This window comes from Ictalurus furcatus, chromosome 17, assembly GCF_023375685.1.
Source record: "Ictalurus furcatus strain D&B chromosome 17, Billie_1.0, whole genome shotgun sequence".
Lineage (NCBI taxonomy): Eukaryota > Metazoa > Chordata > Actinopteri > Siluriformes > Ictaluridae > Ictalurus > Ictalurus furcatus.
The window spans coordinates 6564954-6587211 of record NC_071271.1 but is presented as its reverse complement, the minus strand read 5'-3'; the positions used below and the strand labels follow the sequence as shown (position 1 = coordinate 6587211).

Below are 22258 nucleotides of genomic sequence, written 5' to 3'. Positions count from 1 at the left end.
GAGTGCATAAAATCATACAGATACAGGTCAAAAGCTGCAGTTAATGTTCACACCAAACATTAGAATGGGGAAAATGTGATCTTTCACTGTGGCACGGGGTTGTTTGTGCCAGAAGGGCTGGTTAAAGTATTTCAGAAACTACTGATCTCCTGGGATTTTCATGCAGAACAGTCTCAGACTTTGCGCAGAATGGGGCACAAAATGAGATGAGAGAGGTCAGAGAAGAATGTGTGAGCTCACAGGAAGGCTAACTCAAATAACCACTCTTTGAAACAGTGATAAGCAGAAAAGAATCCCTGAACACACAACGCATCGAACCTTGGGGTATATGAGCTGCAATATCAGAAGACCACATCAGGTTCTAGCTTGTCAGAAGTGGGTATAGGTGGCTGAGATAGACCAACATATTTTACCAATAAAAAATTACCAGGTCAAAAAGGCACCCCTTTGGGATAATGGCCTGTGTTCTGTTCATAGGGTAGACTGGGGTGGAGTGCCCATCTGGAAGTTCTGGAATTTTCTGTCTGGGTCGCTCCATTTTCCTTCGCATAGGCTGGCCAATTTTGCTTCGTTTTTTTTTTTAACATTCCCTTTTCTCTCGCATGCTCTCTCCGTGTAGCAGACCACCATGACAAAAAATTCCTTGTGTAATAAAGTTATTAGACCAGTAAAGGCCCTGTAAATTGATATGCCGGATATTTTTTATATAATAAATCATATGTGTCCGAGCTGGAAGATTCTGTAGCCAGGAGTATGACACCCTTTTCAATGGTATCAACTTTATCTACGCACTATACATGTATAATTATACTGTAACATCATCTGTACAATTTATGAAACCCTTCAGAATAGGCCCAATATCAAAAGCCATATGTATCTTATATTTAAAGAAATATTTTTTTGTGTCCTAATAATATAATATGTTAATATTAGCCAAATGTTTTGAAATGTGTCCTCTGTTCCCTTGGTTATCCCAGAAAGTGTGAAATGTTTAATTTGTTTTCTGCTTTTACAATGATTTCAGTGGTTAAGTAAGCCAGTGAAAGACTCCATCCATGGCCGTGTAGCTCAGACACCCTAACAACATCCCTGTGTTCTTGTTTTATTCCTACACAACAAATGAGATTGATTCTCATAAATAATGCTCTATACATTTTTCATGCTGGTTCACGGAGCGTCCTTCCGTGCATCATTTTTTAACTAATAAAAGTAATATTAAATAAAAAACACTGCACTAGCTGTTGGAGAAAAGCTGAGGTTGTAAATCATACCCTCTGTTGCTGCTCCTAAAATCAGCTTGAGGATATGAGAAACATTATTTAAAACTTCTTATTGAGATTTTAGTGAGGACAAGCTGAACAAGAAACAGGGCTGTCCTACATTTATTGGTTTATTGTTCAGGAGAAATAATTTCCGGACCATATGCTGTGTCTGTGTTCCGTCAATCCATCCAGCTTTTGTCTAATTTTACCAGTTTTCCAAGTACATGTAATCAAAAAATAGACTGACTCAATAGTTTGATCTTTGGACTCCTTATGCTGCAAAAATATGGTCCTTGCAATCTCCGTTCTGTTCTTGGACTTTGGCCAGTGAATTTAATAATGAATTTGGCTTGAATAGAACCTTTCATGGTCAAGTGCTCAGGTTGCCAGTGACATATTTATAACATTTGCCTTTTTGCTGTCTTGCATAGCAAAATGATTGTTGATTTTCATGTACTGTAGATAACGTAGCTTTCAAAATGTCATATTCCCTTGCAATTAGATTTTTTTCCTCTTTCCACCCTTCCATGCTGCTTGCAGTAACTGCATTTTATGTAACAGCCTTCAAAACATTGACAAGAGCAGCATGCCGATGGTAAATGCTAACACTGCAGCCCTTCAGCCTTCATATATCTCTGACCAGACCAGCATGACTACCTTGGCATCTGTTTGATTACAACTGAACACAGTGACATGGCAGAGCAGTATGCTTGTGTTTGTGATTTTCTGGTGTCAGTATGTTGGATAAGACATGTCTGTAGATTGGACTATTAAAATGGCTTAAGGATGCAGTGACTCACCTTCTCTGTAAAGACTGCAGTCTCTGTGGGCACACACTGACATGCATTGACTGACACCTCACTCTCCAGCTCATGACAGCAGAGGGCTAATTGTGCTATGGGGGCGTTAAAAAAAAAAAAGGCTAGAATGAAAAAAAAAACTTTGTAAAACATGCCCTGAATATGAATGTAAAATGTCATTGCAGAAGCTGGCTAATGATGCAGACTGCTGCTGCCTTCTTTAATATGGTCTAATCCACTCCAGACAATCAAATCAGATGAGTCTTTCTGAATTGCTGAAGTTGGATCAGTATGAAAACAACATCCAAGTGGTGGCTGTTAACCTTTTAACCAAATTACTGGACAGGGACTGCCCAGCCTGGGAATCTTATTTTCTTTAATGGAGAATTGACTTGATTGGCAAACAATTTTTTCTGCTACGAAATCATTTTAATGCAGGACTCAAAATGAGATTTTGTCAAGTAGCACTGTTGCTTCAATTTCCACCTAATTGTTTGGGGCACCAATATCCAATGTGAACATGCTGTCTGCAAAACGTGTGCTGCAGAGTGACGCAATAGAGGTGAAATATTACACATGTAGGCTACATAGCAAATATTAACCTTAGTTGTTACCTGGAGGATTAAAGGATAATTTAAAGGATCATTTTTTTTTTAAATTTCCCTTTAAGTAGTATCCCTAGTATCTGTTATACAAAACAATGAAAGATGTGGGATTCTAGCACAACACTAACCAGTTCTAAATAAAGGCTGATATTTAAAAATATTTTTCATTCCTTATCCTTATTTAGAGAGTTAAGTTATGCCACCGATGACCTGGTTTCTCAATGCTGATCTCCCCATCATCACAATTAATAGTAATCGATTTGGAATTGAAAATTTCTTTTCTGAATACAGCTTTCTGTTTATCGCCTCTACCACCGCCTCTGTGATTGATCTCCATTGTTATCTTTTCATCTAGTCTTAATCAAAACATATTATTATGGAGGAACATTATTATCCTGGTATTTATTACAATTTTCAACTGTCCGGTTTCGGTGAGCCTGTGTCCACTTGTAATCTCAGTTTCCTATTTTTGGACGACAAGAGTGGAATCCAATGTGATCGTCTGCTTTGAAGCCCATCCTCAAAGTTTTTTATTATTTGAGTTATTGTAACCTTCCTGCCAGCTTGAGGCAGTGTGGCATTTCTCCTCTGACCTCATCAACAAGGCATTTCCACCCACAGAACTGCAACGCACTAGATTTTTTATTTTATTTTTTTATGGACTGTCTCTATGGATTATTGTGTACTAAAATCCTAGCAGATGTTTTACACTGTTTTGAAAGTCAATTGATAAAACCAAAAACATGGCAGGCTGAATGGTGACTCTAAAGGCTTAATTATACTTGCTATGCGTACGCAATGTACGCAAGATGGCTGCTATTATCTCATGTAGTAAGTAAGTAAGTCAGTAAATGTTATTTATATAGCACGTTTAACACAGCAAAGTTGACCAAAGTGCTGAACAGAGTAAGAAAAGTAAAATAGAAAACAGAATAAAACAAAATAAAAACAAAACAACAAAACATTTGTAGCCTTCAAATCTACTGAAATGTACCAGTCTTCTGGATTTTCTAGATTAGTAAATAGATTTGAATCGAAGGCCGGAGTTTTCGATTTGAGACGCAGCCCATGACAATTATCACAATGATGGTGGAAAGTTTTAAAGAAAGACAGAGCTCGTCAGTATGTTTAATATCACCGTGGGTGAAATCACTAAATGTTTTACGGTTCAATTTAGAAAACTGATGAACAGGAAATCGAGTGCCACTTTTCATTCTGCAGATGTACATGAAGTATGCAGGAGAATATGTAAACAGTGCCACTCACGTAGCCACTGCTTCTGCTTGTGCACACGAAGTCACATGTCAAATATAAACTGGCCTTAAATTGCCCTTAGTTGTGTAGGTGTGTAGGTGTGTGTGTGTGTACGTGCGTGCGTGTGTGTGCGTGTGGTCCCCTGTGATGGATTGGTGTCTCATCCAGGACGTACACAGTCCTGACCAGGAAAAACGGTTACTGAAGATGAATTAAGGAATGAATGAACAAAACAGACTCTTCATACATTTGCTTCTGTGTCTCAATGTTCCTGACAATTCACTCTGTACCCAGAAGGAAAAGAAATAAAAGTACAAATGTGTCTGGCTCTGGAAAAGCAGAAATCGGATACTGATTGCCAAGGTGTTGAACTGAGCTTTCAGCCTTGCATACACAGCAGTGCTGTAGCCTACTCTCCATCTGTCCATGAGATGGACTGCAGATGAGGAGGTATAAATTTGCATGTGTCGGATGGTAATGTGCACTGTCTTTAGTGTGCTGTCTGCAGGCTTCTAGGAGATGACGCTGTGCACATAATGAAATGAGGGGCCAGAGGAATGCCTTTGAATGCCTATGTGTTGATTTTCATTTCAGATATGAAAATAGGCCAGTACAAGACCTCTTCCGAACACTTTCCTCTGCTTGACTGAGAAACATTAAATGCAAGGATTGTAAGTTCCATACTGTGTTCAGTGGTTTTAGATAAAGAGCAACATAATGTGGTTCTAAGTGTGTATCTAAGTACAGATATCAAGTCCGGTTTTAAGTATACATGGCATTCAGTAATTAGAGTTTATAGCTCGAGCTTCTGTAGTTAAACACTAAACTGTTTCAACACTAGTTTCTGAAACTATAGCGCATGAAGCGTTTTACATAATGCTTATTGATTTAATTAGGTTGTACAACTGGCCCACAAAATCCATGGCAGAGAGGTCTCGAAGTATTCAGTGCACAAAGCAGACCTGCTTTCTATTATAGAAAGCGGTGCATTGGAAAGGTCACATTGATTTGCAGTCTGGTGAGCACTGCTTCACAGGCAGCGATGGAGGTCCTCTGTATGTGAGAAATAAAGCAAATTTAAAAGAAAAGGTCAGAGGAGCATGGAGAGAGAGCCAGAGGAAACCCTTCAAGTGCTCATCCTGACAAACACATCTGGGGTCCATTTGATATGACATCTTTGACAGTTTGTCCAGTATTGATACAATCCATCTGGCTGCTTGAGATCCACACCACAACCATTGGTCTGATGTGCACCATGGATACGGTGAGGGTTGATATCCGGTCCGGCTATACTCGCCAATTCTCCTGATTCTTCCAGTGACGTTTTCATTAGTGTTTTAATGTGCTGTCCTCCTCTTTCACTTGGGAAATTTAAGTTGGTGTGTTAATTAAAGGCTGTTTATCAAGTTCTGGTGAATTTCATTAGACAAGCCCTTGGATTGTCGAGTAAACTTGACTGTGGACTTAAGGAGAATGGGAACACTCATAGAATGCCCCAGAAGGCATTGTGATCGAATTATCTTTTCAAAACAACATAAAAATGGACAGTTTAAAAAAATATATATATATATATATGTATATATATATATATATATATATATATATATATATATATATATATATATATATATATATATATATAAACTGTAGTATTATTAGTATTATTATTTATTTGTAAAATTTATATTTAAAAAATTTCACTATGTTTGAACTGGGTTTTATACAGCCAATTACACTGTACATGACAGCTTTGTTACATTGTGCTGCTAGTTGGCAAGCTTATTGTGGAAAGACCAAACTAATACTGAGTGCAGTTGCGTTCAAACCAGTGACTGTATATATGTGTGGACAACATTCTGCCATTGAATCCCATTGTGCAGGTTTGAAGCCTGAATTTGGTCAAATTGAAAGTCACCACCTTGATTTAAGTTTGTGCTGAAGAAGGTCAAAATTGGAGCAAGAGTCTGCTCAGTAGATACAGTTTTTCCAAGATTTTCATCTAGCTCTGAAACTGGTAGTAAGTTCCCCGTCTGAATGGTGGTGAAGTGCTCTTTTATGCTCTACTTGTTCTGGTGGTGTTGTACGTTTAAACATGAGTGACTGGCTAACCGTACCAAGCTACTTCAAGTGTTCGCTAAGGTCATACAGTCAATTGCAAATTGTTGTGAAATTTAGCTAGTGTTAGCTTTTCTGGTTTATGCCATCACTTTGCCATCACACCCCTACATACATCTCCTACAGTATATTGTTCCTGCTGAAAGTGTTATTTATAGTTTTATAGAATTCATATCAGAACAAGATATGGCTTTGCTATAGAACTGTTAAAGATCTGTCAAGTTCTGTTCTGTCAAAGTAAATCTTTGGTACAAAGTTTGAAAGATGTCATGATCCACTGATGTCTTCTATGTCCTAAACATGTGTGATGTAACTAACACGACACAGTTCATTAACACTGAACGCTACTTGAAGCACACCGCCATCATGCTTCTGATGTTATGCATCACTTTCAGTCGTCCTTGAATTTTATGTTTGTTGAGCAGATGTGCCTATCTTTGATATGCAGGGTGTCTGAAAAGACAGGAACCAAAGAGAGTAAAATTACATATATGTAATATTTAAGTTTTGTATTTTTATTATTTACAGCATACGTACTTTCTACGTGTTCACCTTTACGCGTTATGCATTTTTTCAACCGCTGTATCATGTTTTTGTGGATTTTGTTCAACATATTTGGAACAGTATATTTGCTCAACATATTCCCATTGGTTCCTGACTTTTCAGACACCATGTAGTTTGACAGAGTTAGATTTTTTTTTTAAATGACTGATTAGGCTGAGATGACCTAATGAGGACACTTTCCATGGAGAGACCACAGCTTTCCAATTTGCATGAGTGTTTGTACTGAAAACACTGTGCATGAGTGTTTGTACTCAAAGTCTATTGTGAGAGCTGTTTCTTTGATCACCTAGGCATGGCTGTGAGCCGACAATGGATGACAATTTCATGTGTCCACTGACAACACTGTCATTTTTAGAGACAAGGTCCTGACAATGTTGTCATTTTGGGACATGCCCTTTTAGGGTCATATCAACTGACAGCAATATCTTTAAAGGATACATCCTTTGACAACTTTGTTTTTATTTCAGGACAGAGATCCCTTGACAAGAATATCATGGACTTGTCCACTGACAATAGTGCCATTTTTATGGTCACGCTCCCTAACAACAGTGCAAACCGAATGTATTTGTATCTGTAGTGTGCAGTGACAGAGTGAATGTGGCTTCTGGGGTTGGTCAGAAAACTTCGAGATGAAGACAAATGCAGTTTTTAAGTTTTGGTTCCATTTGTTCCATCTCCCCTTGGAGAATAGTCCTTCATCTGGTGCATAAAAATTGTGCTCCATTTTTGAAATACAGGCTATTTCGGAGATTTATTGCTGTCAGGTGTGAAGTTACAGCTACGTGTACAAGTAATATGGTCTTCTGCTTGTCAAATCATCATATCTGTCTTTGGTCTTTTTATTTGTATCAAACCCTAAAATCCTTGCTTTCTATAACGGCATTCTTTGTTTCATGATGTTCAAAAGGTAGATTTAAAAACCCTTGAACGCTAAATTATGGTGGGAGATGGGGGTTCAGTGCTGTTGCATAATGGATAAGCTGTTGTGAGATTGTGATCACTATTTTTGCAGAGCTGCACTTTTACAATATAAGTACATATGGTCTGCTTTTTCCCAGACAGGGGTAATAAGAGCTTAGTCAAGCAGACTGGCAGATAATAACTCTTGTGCACTTAGGGCTGTTTTTCAATGGGACTTTGGTAAATGGAAGTGCTCCTCATTCACAGATTTCCTTCACAAGCATATGCAATGTTTCCGGGTAATTATCCAACAGATTCAAGAATTCATTGTAATATCAGTTTGTATATAGACATATTATTATGCATGTGTTTATATAAGGGGGCGTAGTCAGGGTAAGCAAATTAAATTATTAACATAATTAAATGACTGAATAGGTTGAGTTTCTGGGCAGTCCATTCATATATTATAATTACCCATGTGTAGGTCACACCTCCAAGGTGTCATATCAACATGGCCGCCATGGACTACACTTCCCAGACACACGTTCACCTTCTCTGGAATTCTAATCACACACACCTGTTGCCAATCTCACACTCACTCGCTCCACGCTATATAAGAGACTTTTTGAACACCATGACTTTGTGAAGTATTGAGTGTTATCACCATACCAAGCGTTCGTACCCTGTTGCTCGTTTTAATTTTCTTAGGAGAGTGGGGTTCTTCAGTGGCTGGGCTGTGTAGTGTTAGTGTTCTGGCCCTCTATGACCAAGAATCCAGTTTTGTTTTATGACATTCTGAGGAAACTGGAAATTGAAGTAGAGTCATAAAGACTCTAACTCAGAAATATACATGGAAGGATTTTCATCATGGTTGTCAAAAATAAAATCTTACCAGTACATAGAAAGAAGTGTAAAAAATGTTGTATAGTATGTCCGTTTAATTCTGTTTCTGTCCTAATGTGCTGTCCCCTTTCCTATGCCTTCTGGAAATGAGAAATCTCTTCGTTTCGGTGCTCCTCCAAGTCAGAAAATGATTGAGTAGGTGTTTTCCTCAGGTGCTCATCGCTGCTTTGTATTTCTGTCAGCATTTCTGCTGCAAGACATCACTCACTGTGTGAATATGTTGAAACATTGGTCACTACTACAGTAGACATGCTGGCAGTCCTGTCAAAGTCTGAAAACAAACTGCTCTATCCTCCATTACATAAATATAACAGTTTAATCTTTAAACTTTATATAACGCTACACTTACCATAATGCCATATACTGTATGAGCTGGACACTTCCAACTGAAGCAAACACATGAGTAATTGAAGCATACTTATTGCAACCCTTTGAGTTATAAAGTAAAACAGAAAGTCTAGGTGTCCCTGCGGATGTTCCCATTTACCTGTGGGAAAAGTTCAACATGGCACCTCATGGCAAAGAACTCTCTGAAGATCTGAAAAAAAGAATTGTTGCTCTACATAAAGATGGCCTAGGCTATAAGAAGATTGCCAAGACCCTGACACTGAGCTGCAGCACGGTGGCCAAGACCATACAGCCGTTTAACAGGACAGGTTCCACTCAGAACAGGCTTCGCCATGGTCAACCAAAGAAGTTGAGTGCACGTGCTCAGCGTCATATCTAGAGGTTGTCTTTGGGAAATAGACGTATGAGTGCTGCCAGCATTGCTGCAGAGGGGTGGGGAGGGTCAGCCTGTCAGTGCTCAGACCATACGCCACACACTGCATCATAAATGCTACTGCATATATAAAGATACTAGGGCAATAAAATGAAATTTAAGAGTGAAGAATGCCATTTGAGTATGAATGTTTAGTAATAAATTGTGTAGATAGTGATAATGTCCCTTAATTTAAAATGAAAAAAAAATTTAATTGGGTTACAAATGAAAGTATTTGCCCCATCCTGATTTCTTCTGTTTTTGTGTATCTCATGCTAAATGGTTTCAGAAATTAAAACAAAATCTAAGATAAAATAAAGGCAACCTGAGTAAACACAAAATACAGTTTTTAAATGATAATGTTTATTATTGTAGCAAAAAAGTTCTCCAATAACAACTGGGCCTGTGTGAAAATTTATTTGGCCCAGTAGTTACTAATTTAGCTGGGGTTCAGCTTGACTAGACACAACCAGGCCTGATTACTGCAAACCCTGTTCAATCAAATCAACACTTAAATAGAACTTTTTCAACAGCATGAAGTTGGTTAAAAGGTCTTACCCAGTAACACACTATACCAAAGTTAAAAGAAATTCCAGAAACAATGAGGAAGAAGGTGATTGAAATACATTAGTCTGGGAAGGGTTACAAATCTATTTCAAAGGCTCTGGGACTCCAAAGAACCACAGTGAGAGCCATTATCTCCAAATGAAAAAACTCAGCACAGCAGTGAACCTTCCCAGAAGTGTCCGACCTTCCAAAATTCCTCCAAGAGCACAGCAACGGCTCATCCAACAAGTCACAAAAAGACAACATCAAAGGATCTACAGGTTTCTCATGCATCAATAAAGGTCACTGTTCATGACTCCACTATCAGAAAGACACTGGGGGAAAATGGCCTCCATGGAAGAGAGGCGAGGTGAAAACCACTGCTAACCCAGAAGAACATTAAGGCTCATCTGAATTTTGCCAAAACACACCTTGATGATCCTCAAACCTTTTTGGAGAATGTTCTGTGGAGAATTCCACAAATAGAAAATCATACCTACGATCAAGAATGGTGGAGGGAGTGTGATGGTGTGGGGATGCTTTGCTGCTTCAGGGCTTGGACAACTTACAGTAATTGAGGGAAATATGAATTCTGCTCTCTACCAAAAATCCTAAAGGAGAATGTCCGGTCTTTAGTCTGTAAGAAACTCGAGCGCAACTGGATTATGCAGCAAAACAATGATCCAAAGCATAGGAGTAAGTCCTAGTCCTAGAAGTAAGTGAAAGACTGATCTCCAGTTATTGGAAGCGTTTGGTCGCAGTTATTGCTGCTAAAGGTTGCATAACCAGATTTTAAGTTTAAGGGGGCAATTAGTTTTTCACATTGGTGATAGGTGTTGGATAATGTTTTTTTTTTTTCTTCAATAAATAAAAACTGTATTGTGTCTTTACTCAGGTTGCCTTTGTTTTACATTGTATTTCATTTGAAGATCTAAAACTATTTAGCATGTATGTACAGAAAAACAGAAGAAATCAGACAAATATTTTTTCACTGCACTGTAAATAACTGTTTTTATGACTGAATCATTCACTTGTTCAGTGTCTCTCTCTGTTTCTTCCTTTCTCTCTCTCTCTCTATCACACACACACACACACTCAGAGTGCACTGAAATGACGAAAGAGATCCGGATGGCATGTTGATAGGTTCTTAATCAGACCAATGCACAGCGTGACACATGCATCAATAAACCAATGTTGGCCAATAAGTGTGGCTTGAATCCCACTAAGCTCAGCGTGCAGAGAGGTCAATAATGTCCCAGGGTGAGACATTGTACCTCGCCTTTTATTTTTGGGCTATCCAATGCAGCCATTAACTGTTACATTCGTTGATTTGTATTACAATGACTTAAGTACAGCACATATCAGAAAAAGATGCCATTTAAAATGATACATGAATATATGCTGGAAGACAAATTCAGTTATTTATTGTGCCAAGAAGACAAGAAATGAAAAAAACTGAAATGCCACTTGGTTTTCATGACTTTCCTAGGCCAGTGGAACTGTTTGATGTAAAGCATGCCATGAGCTTGGAGGAGTGCAGTGATAACTCTGAAAGCTGGCAGCTCAGTTCCAGGTCTTGGCCTCATGGAACCACTGAACAGGGTGATTATGTGGAAGATTCAGTCCAACTGTGTTTGTGTACTTCAGAGATTAAAATAAAGAGTAGAGAACAGATAATAGAACAGTGCACACCTCTATCCCTCTATCCTGAAGGCCCAATGCCATTTACCTATCGAAGGTGAGACTGACATTTTCATATGATATGTATTTCATATGATGCAATACATACACACACACACACACACACATATATATATATATATATATATATATATATATATATAATGTACTAAAGACGCACCGATGTATCGGCCAATAATCGTTTCGGCCGATAGTTTAAAAACATCCAATGATCAGGGCCGATTATATCCTGTCAATCAAAAGAGGGTGGGAAAACACATGGAAAAACACACGTGCTGTGTGTGAAGAAGATGTCTCTTGTGTGGAATAACGACGAAACTGCAGTTTGTAATCTCTATAATCTCTGCGCTGCTAAAATTTTACACCGGACGCCGCAGCAGTGAAGCGGGAGATTCGGCGTCAAGTCAGTTTTTCTCAGCTCAAAGCTGAGAAGAAAATGTAGAAGAAATCGGGCACCAATGCGGCCAAGTAATGGTATTTCTCCAGCTGAAGGTCACATTCAATCAAGGTTTATTCCGTCTCTTAAAAAACCCAGAACAATCTCAACTCTCATCAGGAAACACCAGACTTCCGTTTCATGGCCTGGATCTCAAGAATCAGAGGAAGTAAACATAAAGCGAAAGAAAGGCAAACCAGAAGACAAACAGGAATCCTTAATTACAGGTCTAATTTTGTCTGGTTTGCTCTCTTTCTGAGATGTTTTCCAAGGCAGGGAAACTGAAGTATCCAAGACCACAACAGTGTAGCGTTTTCACCTAATGGCTTGTATTCAGCCAGTTTGGACCATTGTTTAGTCTGTTAGACCATTTGTCTACTCAAAATGTAAATTAGGATTCACTAGGCCAACCTCAATGTGTTCTCAAGTCTGATAAGTATAACATCAGTTAGAGGTGGAGAGGGCTGGTCAGTTTCATATTTTAGCTAGTGGTACAACCTCTTTTAACCTTTGCTATTTTGTTGAAGGAGCAATAAAATAATAACAGTGGCAGCATGCATACTGGGGCTGTAATAATTTATGAGCTTGACAACTACTGTAATACCCTGTTGTGTTTCCTTATGAGCCCCATAAATAAGATGCTTGGCCTGGCATCCATTTTCATTTTGAGTAAACTTGAAACAAACTATTTCAGTATATAATACTGAGCTAGAATTTAGATGAGCTTTGTGAGAAAAGCACATATGGGTTTAGTGTTGCATTGTCTGTTACTGGCTTTCTAATGATGCACAGTTACTGGCTTTCTGCTGATGATTTCCTACCAACCAAGTTACCAAGTTATTAGTATAATGACTGAACAAGAACAATTTCACATTTGGTGAATTTGGACAAATTTAAATTAAAATAGTTATAAATAAAAATTTTAAAGCCACTTAAATTTGCATTTATCAATGTTTTTTTGTTTTTTTATCAGCATTTATCAAGAGCTTGTCATGGAGAACATCAATATGTCAACGGCCACTTAATGCATCCAGCAGAGCCCACCTTGGTAAACAGTTCTGATAGGAGATGTCAGATAAAAAGATTGCTGAAGGAAAGAACAATGCCACACAAACAGTAGAAAATTGGTGAACTTCACTGGTAAGGAAAGAGTCTGAGTTATTGAGTATGATGGAATGGTGTGGACTAGATACACTCATATAGCCAAAAGTATGTGGACATCTGACCATCACACAATAAGCACAAATCCCTACATCCATGGTCCAAAATAGTGTGGAAAGCCTTCCCAGAAGAGTCGAGACTGTTATAGCAGCAAAAGGGGTAGCATCTCCATATTAATGACCATTGTTTTGGAATGGGATGTTCAAAAAGTGTATATGGGTGTGATGGTCAGGTGTATATACTTTTGGCCATATGGTGTACATGCCTTCAGTCACACACAGTATAGGCTACAGTACCAAACTTCTCGATCGGGCTGTTCTCTCTGTCTCACTGGACTGAGTTGCTGGGACTGACCCAGGACCGGCATCTCAGGAAAGATATCTTACAGTTGACCTGAAAACTATTTGGGGATTCAACAGAAATAACTCAAATCTGTGGCTGGGTTTCATTCATTCATTCTGTTAAGAATGAACGAACGAACGAACGAATGAATGAATAATTTAAAGGATTATTCATTGTAGTGACCCCCTCAATGTAATGTCAAGCCTCACAAAAAAACTCACCAAAAAATCTCAACCAAAATTGGGTTTTTCTGTCTATATCATGCTTTGACAGGCATTCTACCTGTAGATGTTTTAATTGTTAGATCGTTATTTAAGTGTGCTTTCTTCACACAGTGAATGTCATGCTTTAATCATGTTGTGTTGGTTGTATTCCATAGCAAATCCTAATCAATTCAGTTTGTAAACTGTCCAAATACCAGCTGTTAAATTATCCACAATGTGCATGCGTTGTCTCTGATGTAGAGATGGCAGTGGACAAAGTTTTTAAAAAAACGGAAGAAAACTGACTAAATTGGCTAAACGTAAAAGTGAACAGTGCTCAGTTGAGTGATGAATGATCATTTGGAATTGGAGTGGACGCTTTAAATGTTCATAATATTTAAATAAAATTTTTCTCTTCTGGGGATAACCAGATTTTAAAATGCTATATGGTTCAACAGTGGCACCATTTTCAGTTCAGAAGAACATGTAATTTGAGCTTGGCGTCTTTGGGCTATAGAAGACCAATTTCTGGAGGCACTAATATGCCAATTCATGGCATATTTATGTGTTATGGTAAATGTAGTGCAAACCTTGCATCAGTCCATTGTTGCTGTGCAGGACTAAGCCATGAAACTGGAATACAGCCTCCTGAGTAAATATAGCCATCTCCCATATCAAGTTATAGCATAATTTTTCTGATGAATGATGATGATAAAGGCCATGCATGACATTCTCATCAAAAATGGGTCACACAGAATATGTATGCGAGATTAAACATAACCATGAGAGAGACAGAAACGCAATCAGAAAAAATAAATAAATTGGTAAGCACTGATACTGAGACTGAAATTCCAAGTAGAAAAGTATTTATGAGAAAGCTTCTTGTGGCTCTAATATGCCAATTCCTGGCATATTTATCTGTAATGGTCATTTTATTCCAAACCTTGTAGTTTACTCAAAGCCTTTCTGTGCAAGGGTAAACCTGTATGGTGTTTTTTTTTTAACTTAACTAACCATTTTCTGTTATCTTTAATCTAATTTTCTTACAATTTTGTCAATTATCTTATCTCTTATATGTCCCACTGCACCTTTTCACACTACACTCACCTTTAGCTAAGCAGCATTTGCTGCTAACTGTAAATGCTTTGCCACAACACATGAAAGGAGTGCAAGGCAAGGCACAAGCAATGCAACAAAATGTCCTTCTATGTTGCTTGCAATAACACATTACTAGCAGAGAATTCTTGAATTACTAGCAGAGAGGTCTTGAATTCCTTGTGAACGGTTAACCGAGCATATTCTGTTCTCAGCACAAGCTCGTTTTTCAGACAAGGACTCATAATAGTGCATAGTAGTGATGTTGTTGCCAAGAAAACTGTCCAATAAGGCTACTTTCAGAAAACCATACACAAAAGCAGTTAACATTCTGTTCAAGAGCTCTCTCTGATTACAGTGGTGGAAATAAGTATTGAACGCGTCAACATTTTTTTTCAGTAACTATATTTCCAATGAGGTTATTCACATGAAATTTTCACCAGACTTCAGTATTAACTCAACAAATCCACAAATATAAAAAAATCCAAACATTAAAGTCCATAAATAAAGTTATGTGTAATAAAGCGGAATGACACAGGAAAAAAGTATAAGTAAAGGACACCCAAGAACCTACTGAAAATACTAGAATCTTCAAATATATATATATATATATATATATATATATATATATATATATATATATATATATATATATATATATATATATATATTAGGGATGCACCGATGTATAGGCAGTCATCACCGATGATAAAGGCAATTTTTCATGCTATGGGCCGATAATTTAAAAACATCTGATGATCAGGGCCGATTATATCCTGTCGATCAAAAGAGGGCGGGAAAACACATTGATTTCGTGCTGTATATAAAGATGATGTCTCTTGTGTGGAATGACGACAAAACTGCAGTTTTTAATCTCTGTAATCTCTGCACTGATCAAATTTTACACCGGACGCTGCAGCAGTGAAGCGGGAGATTCAGCATCGAGTCAAATTTTTTTGCCGTGCTGCTCGCGTTGAATTAAAGCGACAGTACACTGCTGAAAGATTTCAATGAAGATGAGTTGACAAAAAAGTATTTATTACACAGAAAAATATATTTGTAGAGTAGTATATTTCATATCCAGTTAATGTTAATATATAAAAAAGTTGATATTATATATGACAGTGTTAATGATGAAGTAGAAATGCTTGTGTTTGTGCAGGGTGAATGTGAGACTAACAGGAGGGTTTTTAGAATTCAGTCAATGTTAATATGAATTAATAACATTCAATAAGTTAATAATCTTACTTTAATCTTTAGAATTGAGTTCATGTGTTAATGTTAATTGGAATAATGTGTTTTCTGTTTGAGACCAGTTACTGTGAAACTACTTGTTGAAATGGAGAGAATAAAGTTTTTATTTGCATTTCCTTCAGAATTGTGGAATTAATTATTATTCATTTTAAAGAAGGAATAAAAGGCAGAACTATCGGTATCGGTTATCAGTATCGGCCGATATCACTCTGGATAATCGGTTATCGGTATCGGCTGAGAAATTTAGTATTGTGCATCTCTAATATATATATACAGTGTGGCATATTCATATGAAGCCGTACCGGTTCTCTTGTGACCTAAGTAAAGTGTCCAAAATCAAGGTTTAATAAAATAATTTTCCTGATGTTGTTCTGCTTCTTTTTTGCAGTTTGACATGCAGCGGATAACATTGGAGGAACTCAAGCACATTCTGTTCCATGCCTTCCGGGATCACCTCACAATGAAGGACATTGAGAACATTATCATTAACGAGGAGGAGAGCCTGAATGAGAATTCAGGGAACTGCCATACAGAGTTTGAGGGAGGTGAGGTGAATCCCCTTGCCACAACAATCTCTGAATAAACATGTGTGTGTGTTATTACAGCGTGATTACAAGTTATCAAGGAATTAGATATACCACATTATTAGAGCTTTATGAGACATTATTAGAACATAGCAGGCATTGACACGCAATATCTGTAAAATTTATAAGGTAACAGGTAAATGAATATTAAATTGGACAGAAGGGAACATTCTGTAGATTGTCTTTTATAAAATGCTGCAAGGTCCATCACCTAGTTCAAAAAGTTGTGAACTTTTCCTAGGCAGGAACTCATACAGGGCAAGCTTGTCACCAAGACATGCAGTTCTCCCACCCTTTGAGCTTAGGTGATTGCCAGCAAAAATTCTTAAGAGGCTCCAAACAGGCATGGACAGGAGCCAGAAGAGATCCCATGCCTGGCTCTTGGGGGGAGTGTGGTGGATGGGCCTATGAGCCCAGGTGCAAACAATTTTTCCCAAGTTCCAATTTTAGACCATACAACGCCCATGTACTTGGAGCGCCAGCATTCAGGACCATTTCCTGGACTGCTACAATGCAGTCATCGAGCGCCCATCAGTCTGAGCGGCAAAACCCACAGGTGTAGATAGACTGTGGTGTCACAAGTCCCTTTTCATCTGAAACAAGTCTACACATGGAGGGAATTTTTGTGGCATTGCAACCACTAGTGAGAGCAGCAGTGGTAACCAGGGCCTCACTGGCCATCCCGGGTCCATGCTTCTGCGTGGTCACTTTCAACCTCATGCCACTCTGATGATTTATGTACCTGACTATCACTCCACTGCTCAAACAGATTAGGACATCATAGTGTGTTGGAGCAGGTAGGAAGAACCTAAGGGTCAGCAAGGCCCCATCAATTCTAGCATATAGTTGGGTTCTGACCTTACATTGCGGGTCCATATGCCCCTTGTGACACCACACTGCTCCCAGCACTAAAGTGCGAGAGGTGTCCATGATGACCATCTCTCCCTAATTGGAAACCATTCCTAGGCATAGCCCTTTTGTGAGAAATGCTTTGCATTTCCAGTGGGTCAAGGTCCATTGCTGAGACAAGAATATGTCTCTTTTAATTGAGCCTGGGATTCAGGCGCAGGCTGAATGGAGGATCTCTTACAGCCCCTTGGTTCCAACAGGCCTATTAAAGTATCCTTTAATAGGAGCTGGGATCGAACATAATGGCCTGCTCACATCATGCACTAGAAGTATGCATTGCTCAAGTCCATTGATAAGAACCAGTCTCATGGCTACATGAGACTGGTGAATAGCATCTAACAACATGAATAGCATCTAACAACTTTAGCATTAGAAAGGGGAGGACTTTCAGGAACCAATTCAGTCCTCTCAATTATAGAAAAGAAATCATATATATATTTTTTTTTTTTGAGTAGATCCCCTTATTCTGAATGGTGGGGTAACTTTTTGGATTGTCCCTGTGTTAAAGAGGGAACGAACTTGGCTCAATTTTTTCAGGGCCTGAAATTTGTGAGACCTTAAGCCCTGAGAGGGATTGAGGTGTTGACTATGCTACTCAGTGGGGATGCAGATGGGGGCAAGGTGGTAATGAAGGGACACACACTCCATGCTCCTATCCTATGAATGAAACTGTGTTGCAGATTCACAAACACTATCCCACAGTTTTTTTTCCCTCAGTTGTATTCCAACAAATCTCTTCTCCACAATCTGGATGGATTATGGGAGGCCATATTTAGAAAGTTCCTTGACGTAACAGTTTAGTATATTTACCATAGTAAACTGCCAACAGCATTTAAAAAGAGGTGGTAAAAAATGTTCATTTACATATACCTTATCAGCAGAAGACACACTCATTTCCTTATTCATAGCTGAATAGTTTTTGTTCCTGCCATTCTACTCTCAGGTAGTGCATGAAATTCACTGGTCCATGTTTTCGTGTATCAAACTGCAGATCCCGAAAAACTTCACCAGTGAGTTAGTCACTGAGTGAAAACGACTCTTCTAGGTTGAACCGAAGAAAAACAAACCAAACACAAACCAAATAAAATAAAATAAGCCTGTGTATTGCAATAGCTTGTGGTGCGTTGGCTGTTTAATGGTGTATGCCCTTATAAAAATGCAGAATGAATAGGCCGCTCTGCAGCTTGAGGCAGAACATTCTGCCGCTTATCCCGGGTCATTAAAACACAAGGAAGGAAATGAAGAAGTAGACTTCTCTAAGTATGAAGGTCTTTCATATTTATGAGTCAGAAGCTTTTTTTTCCCCTCATGTCAAACTGAAGGTCCCTCTAGACAAAAGTCATAAAAATATTATTTCAGTACATAAGGGCTCCTGAAGCAGTTATGAAATTGCATTCAGCAGTTTTGCAACATTTCACATACATATATATATTTTTTTACTTCAAGCATAATTGTCAAGGAAGGCGCACGGTGGCTTAGTGGTTAGCATGTTTGCCTTGCACCTCCAGGGTCTGGGGTTTGAGTCCCGCTGGGGCCATGTGTGTGCAGAGTTTGCATGTTTCCTCTGGGTACTCCGGTTTCCTCCCCCAGTCCAAAGACATGCATGGTAGGCTGATTGGTGTGTCTAAAGTGTCTGTAGTGTGTGAATGTGTATGTGAGTGTGCCCTGTGATGGATTGGCACCCTGTCCAGGGTGTACCCTGCCTTGTGCCTGATGCTCCCTGGGATTGGCTCCAGGTTCCCATGTGACCCTGAAGAAGGAGTAAGTGGTAGAAGATGGATGGATGGATGATTGGCAAGGAAAATTTTTTAGTTCTTTTTATTATAATGTGAGTGAAAGGGGTACATGATCACAGCTCACAGCTGCCTGATACACTTCCACCTAGATTCAGAGGTATGCAGCGTCTTCTCTGGACACTTGTGTAAACATAGTTGTTTCTTTTATTGTTGACTAGCCTTGAAGTCTTCATATAATCTACACACTTGAAACTTGAAATTTCCTGACAGTAACTCTGCATTTTTGGGCTTATGGTCATACTTACACACCTCATGTTGGACATCCATGTTCATGTTTGTTGCTATCAATCATTTATTATGACACTTAAGAACAGTAAATTCAAATAATATGATCTTTCTTACGCTAACCTGTGAGCATTAAACAATAAAGAACTATGTTCTAATAATGTTAGGAATATTGATGAGAGATGTGATTAATTACATATACAATGGTGCTTGAAAGTTTGTGAAACCTTTAGAATTTTTGACATTTCTGCATGAATATGACCTAAAACCTCATCAGATTTTCACACAGGTCCTAAAGTAGACAAAGAGAACCCAATTAAATAAATGAGACAGAAATATTATACTTGGTCATTTATTTATCGAGGAAAATGATCCATATCTGTGAGTGGTAAAAGTATGTGAACTTTTGCTTTCAGTATGTGGTGTGACCCCCTTGTGCAGCAATAACTGCAACTAAACATTTGCGGTAACTGTTGATCAGTCCTGCACATCGGCTTGGAGGAATTTTATCCCGTTCCTCGGTACAGAACAGCTTCAACTCTGGGATGTTGGTGGGTTTCCTCACATGAACTGCTTGCTTCAAGTCCTTCCAGGACATTTCTATTGGATTATAGTCAGGACTTTGACTTGGCCATTCCAAAACATTAACTTTATTCTTCTTTAACCATTCTTTGGTAGAACGACCTGTGTGCTTAGCCTCATTGTCTTGCTGCATGACCCACTTTCTCTTGATATTCAGTTCATGGACAGATTTGTACACAATCTGTCTGACTGTGTATTGGTGGAGTCCAAACTCTTTAGAGATGGTTTTGTAACCTTCTCCAGCCTGATGAGCTTCAACAACTCTTTTTCTGAGATCCTCAGAAATCTCCTTTGTTCATGCCATGATACACTTCCCCAAACAAGATCAAACTTTGATAGAACCCTGTTCTTGAAATAAAACAGGGCACTCACTCACACCTGGTTGTCATCTCATTGATTGAAATCCCCTCTAAACTCTAATTTCACCTTCAAATTAATTGCTAATCCTGGAGGTTCACATACTTTGCCACCTAAAGATATATATCATACATAATACATATGTTACATAATATTGGATCATTTTACTCAGTAAATAAATGACCAAGTATAATATTTTTCTCTCATTTGTTTGATTGGGTTCTCTTTGTCTTCTTTTAGGACTTGTGTGAAAATCTGATCATGTTTTACATCATATTTATGGAGATCTATGGAAAATTCTAAAGGGTTCAGAAATTTTCAAGCACCACTGTATGTCACATGATGATTTAAACATGCTTATGCCATAGCACATTTGAATTCTTGAATCTGATTGGTCAGAAGGGGATGAGTCATTTTCCTGTACACCAGCAGCTCAGACAATAGTGCCAGCTGTAATTCCAAGTCACAGGTTTATATTAATGCACTTGTTCTGATATGTTACGGCTTTTGTAGTGACTGATAATTCACAGGGACTTGCATGGTGGACGTTCCACATAATCAAAGCCTATTAATAAACTGATTTTAAAATGTTATTTAACAAAGCAAATGGTGATATAATTGTTGACCGTGAAGTTATCTGTATGGATATGTTTATTTAATTCATTGCTTTGTAGCAGTAAGAGGTAAAGCTGTTCCTTTCCAAAAGAGACAATGAGGAAATGACTCTATATATAGCTGCTGTAAAGTAAGTGATAACAGGAACTAACTTGTTTAAATGTAACTATAAATGGATAATCCATAACATTCTTTAATAAATAAAACATTGTAGTCGTTGGCAAATTGTTGTCGTACAAGAGGAATAAACACTTTGGGATGTGCTGTTATAGGAAAATGAGCAACTTTGGCATGGTAACAGTGACTCCAATTCACTGATTAATTTCTTATAACAGCACACCTATTCTGTTTTATTATATTACTAAGCCTAGAATTTATTGCTTATGAAACTGTTTGATATTAACCTGTGGATTAGAAATTGTCTTGTGGCAAATCAAAAGGGTTTGTATGAATTGGTTTACCACACACATGTACACACTCCCAGCTATTGTGCCATCACAGTAATTAGGCCAAGAATTACAGATACAGAGGAGGATGGGGATGATTATGGGGTGAGACGCCATACAATCTGTTGTTCCAGAGATAGATTAAAAACATTTTCAACCCGAAGCACTCATGTAGCCATGGGTGAAAGTGAACTATCATTTCCCCAGCCCTGCCATCATTCTAGTTCTACTAGCTACTGTGAACTGGAAGTAAAATGTATATATGTTCTGCTGACTCATGAGTAAAAGTTGTCTCTGTCTCACTTGTTTACTCCAGTCCATCCAACCAAGAAGAACCGACAGACGTGTGTGCGCAAGAGCCTGATCTGCGCCTTTGCCATGGCCTTCATCATCAGCGTTATGCTTATTGCGGCCAATCAGATGCTGCGCAATGGAATGGAATAGCGACGCCACTGTGAGCAGGGGTGTGAGGGCGGAACCTGCATGTGCATGTCCGTCAGAGACGTCATTCCCTTCTGCCTGAACACAAAAAAGCCTTCAACCTGCAACCTACAGACTAAGGAAACCAAACACCTCGTCAAAAGAATGGTGGAGTGTTTTTCTGTCAGGAACGGCAGCCAGCCGGAGCCATGCTTTACTGAGTCCTCGCTCCACCTCACTGGCAGGGACTTTAAAGGGCTGACTTGTTCTCTCCTTTTTCCCCCTTCTCTTTCCATCTCTGTTTCCTCAGTGCAATAACCTGTAAGTGTCTGCAAGAACCTCTCCAACATCCAATTTTTGTCTCCCATTTTCATCAGGGATGTGCTGAAGAGCTGCTTCAAGGCACAGACATGTCGGCAAATG

General features: G+C 38.6%; 1 protein-coding gene across 2 annotated transcripts in view; it reads left to right on the top strand.

Moving 5' to 3' along the window:
- caln1 (calneuron 1) overlaps positions 1 to 21945 on the top strand; it is a 53807-nt gene extending 31862 nt beyond the window's left edge. For both annotated transcript variants that reach the window (XM_053647172.1, XM_053647171.1), the window contains exons 5-6: positions 16290 to 16446; positions 21732 to 21945. In XM_053647172.1, the coding sequence (XP_053503147.1) occupies positions 16290 to 16446; positions 21732 to 21859 (285 nt within the window). In that variant the 3' untranslated portion in view covers positions 21860 to 21945. The remainder of the gene's footprint in view (positions 1 to 16289; positions 16447 to 21731) is intronic.
- Positions 21946 to 22258: the final 313 nt, after the last annotated feature.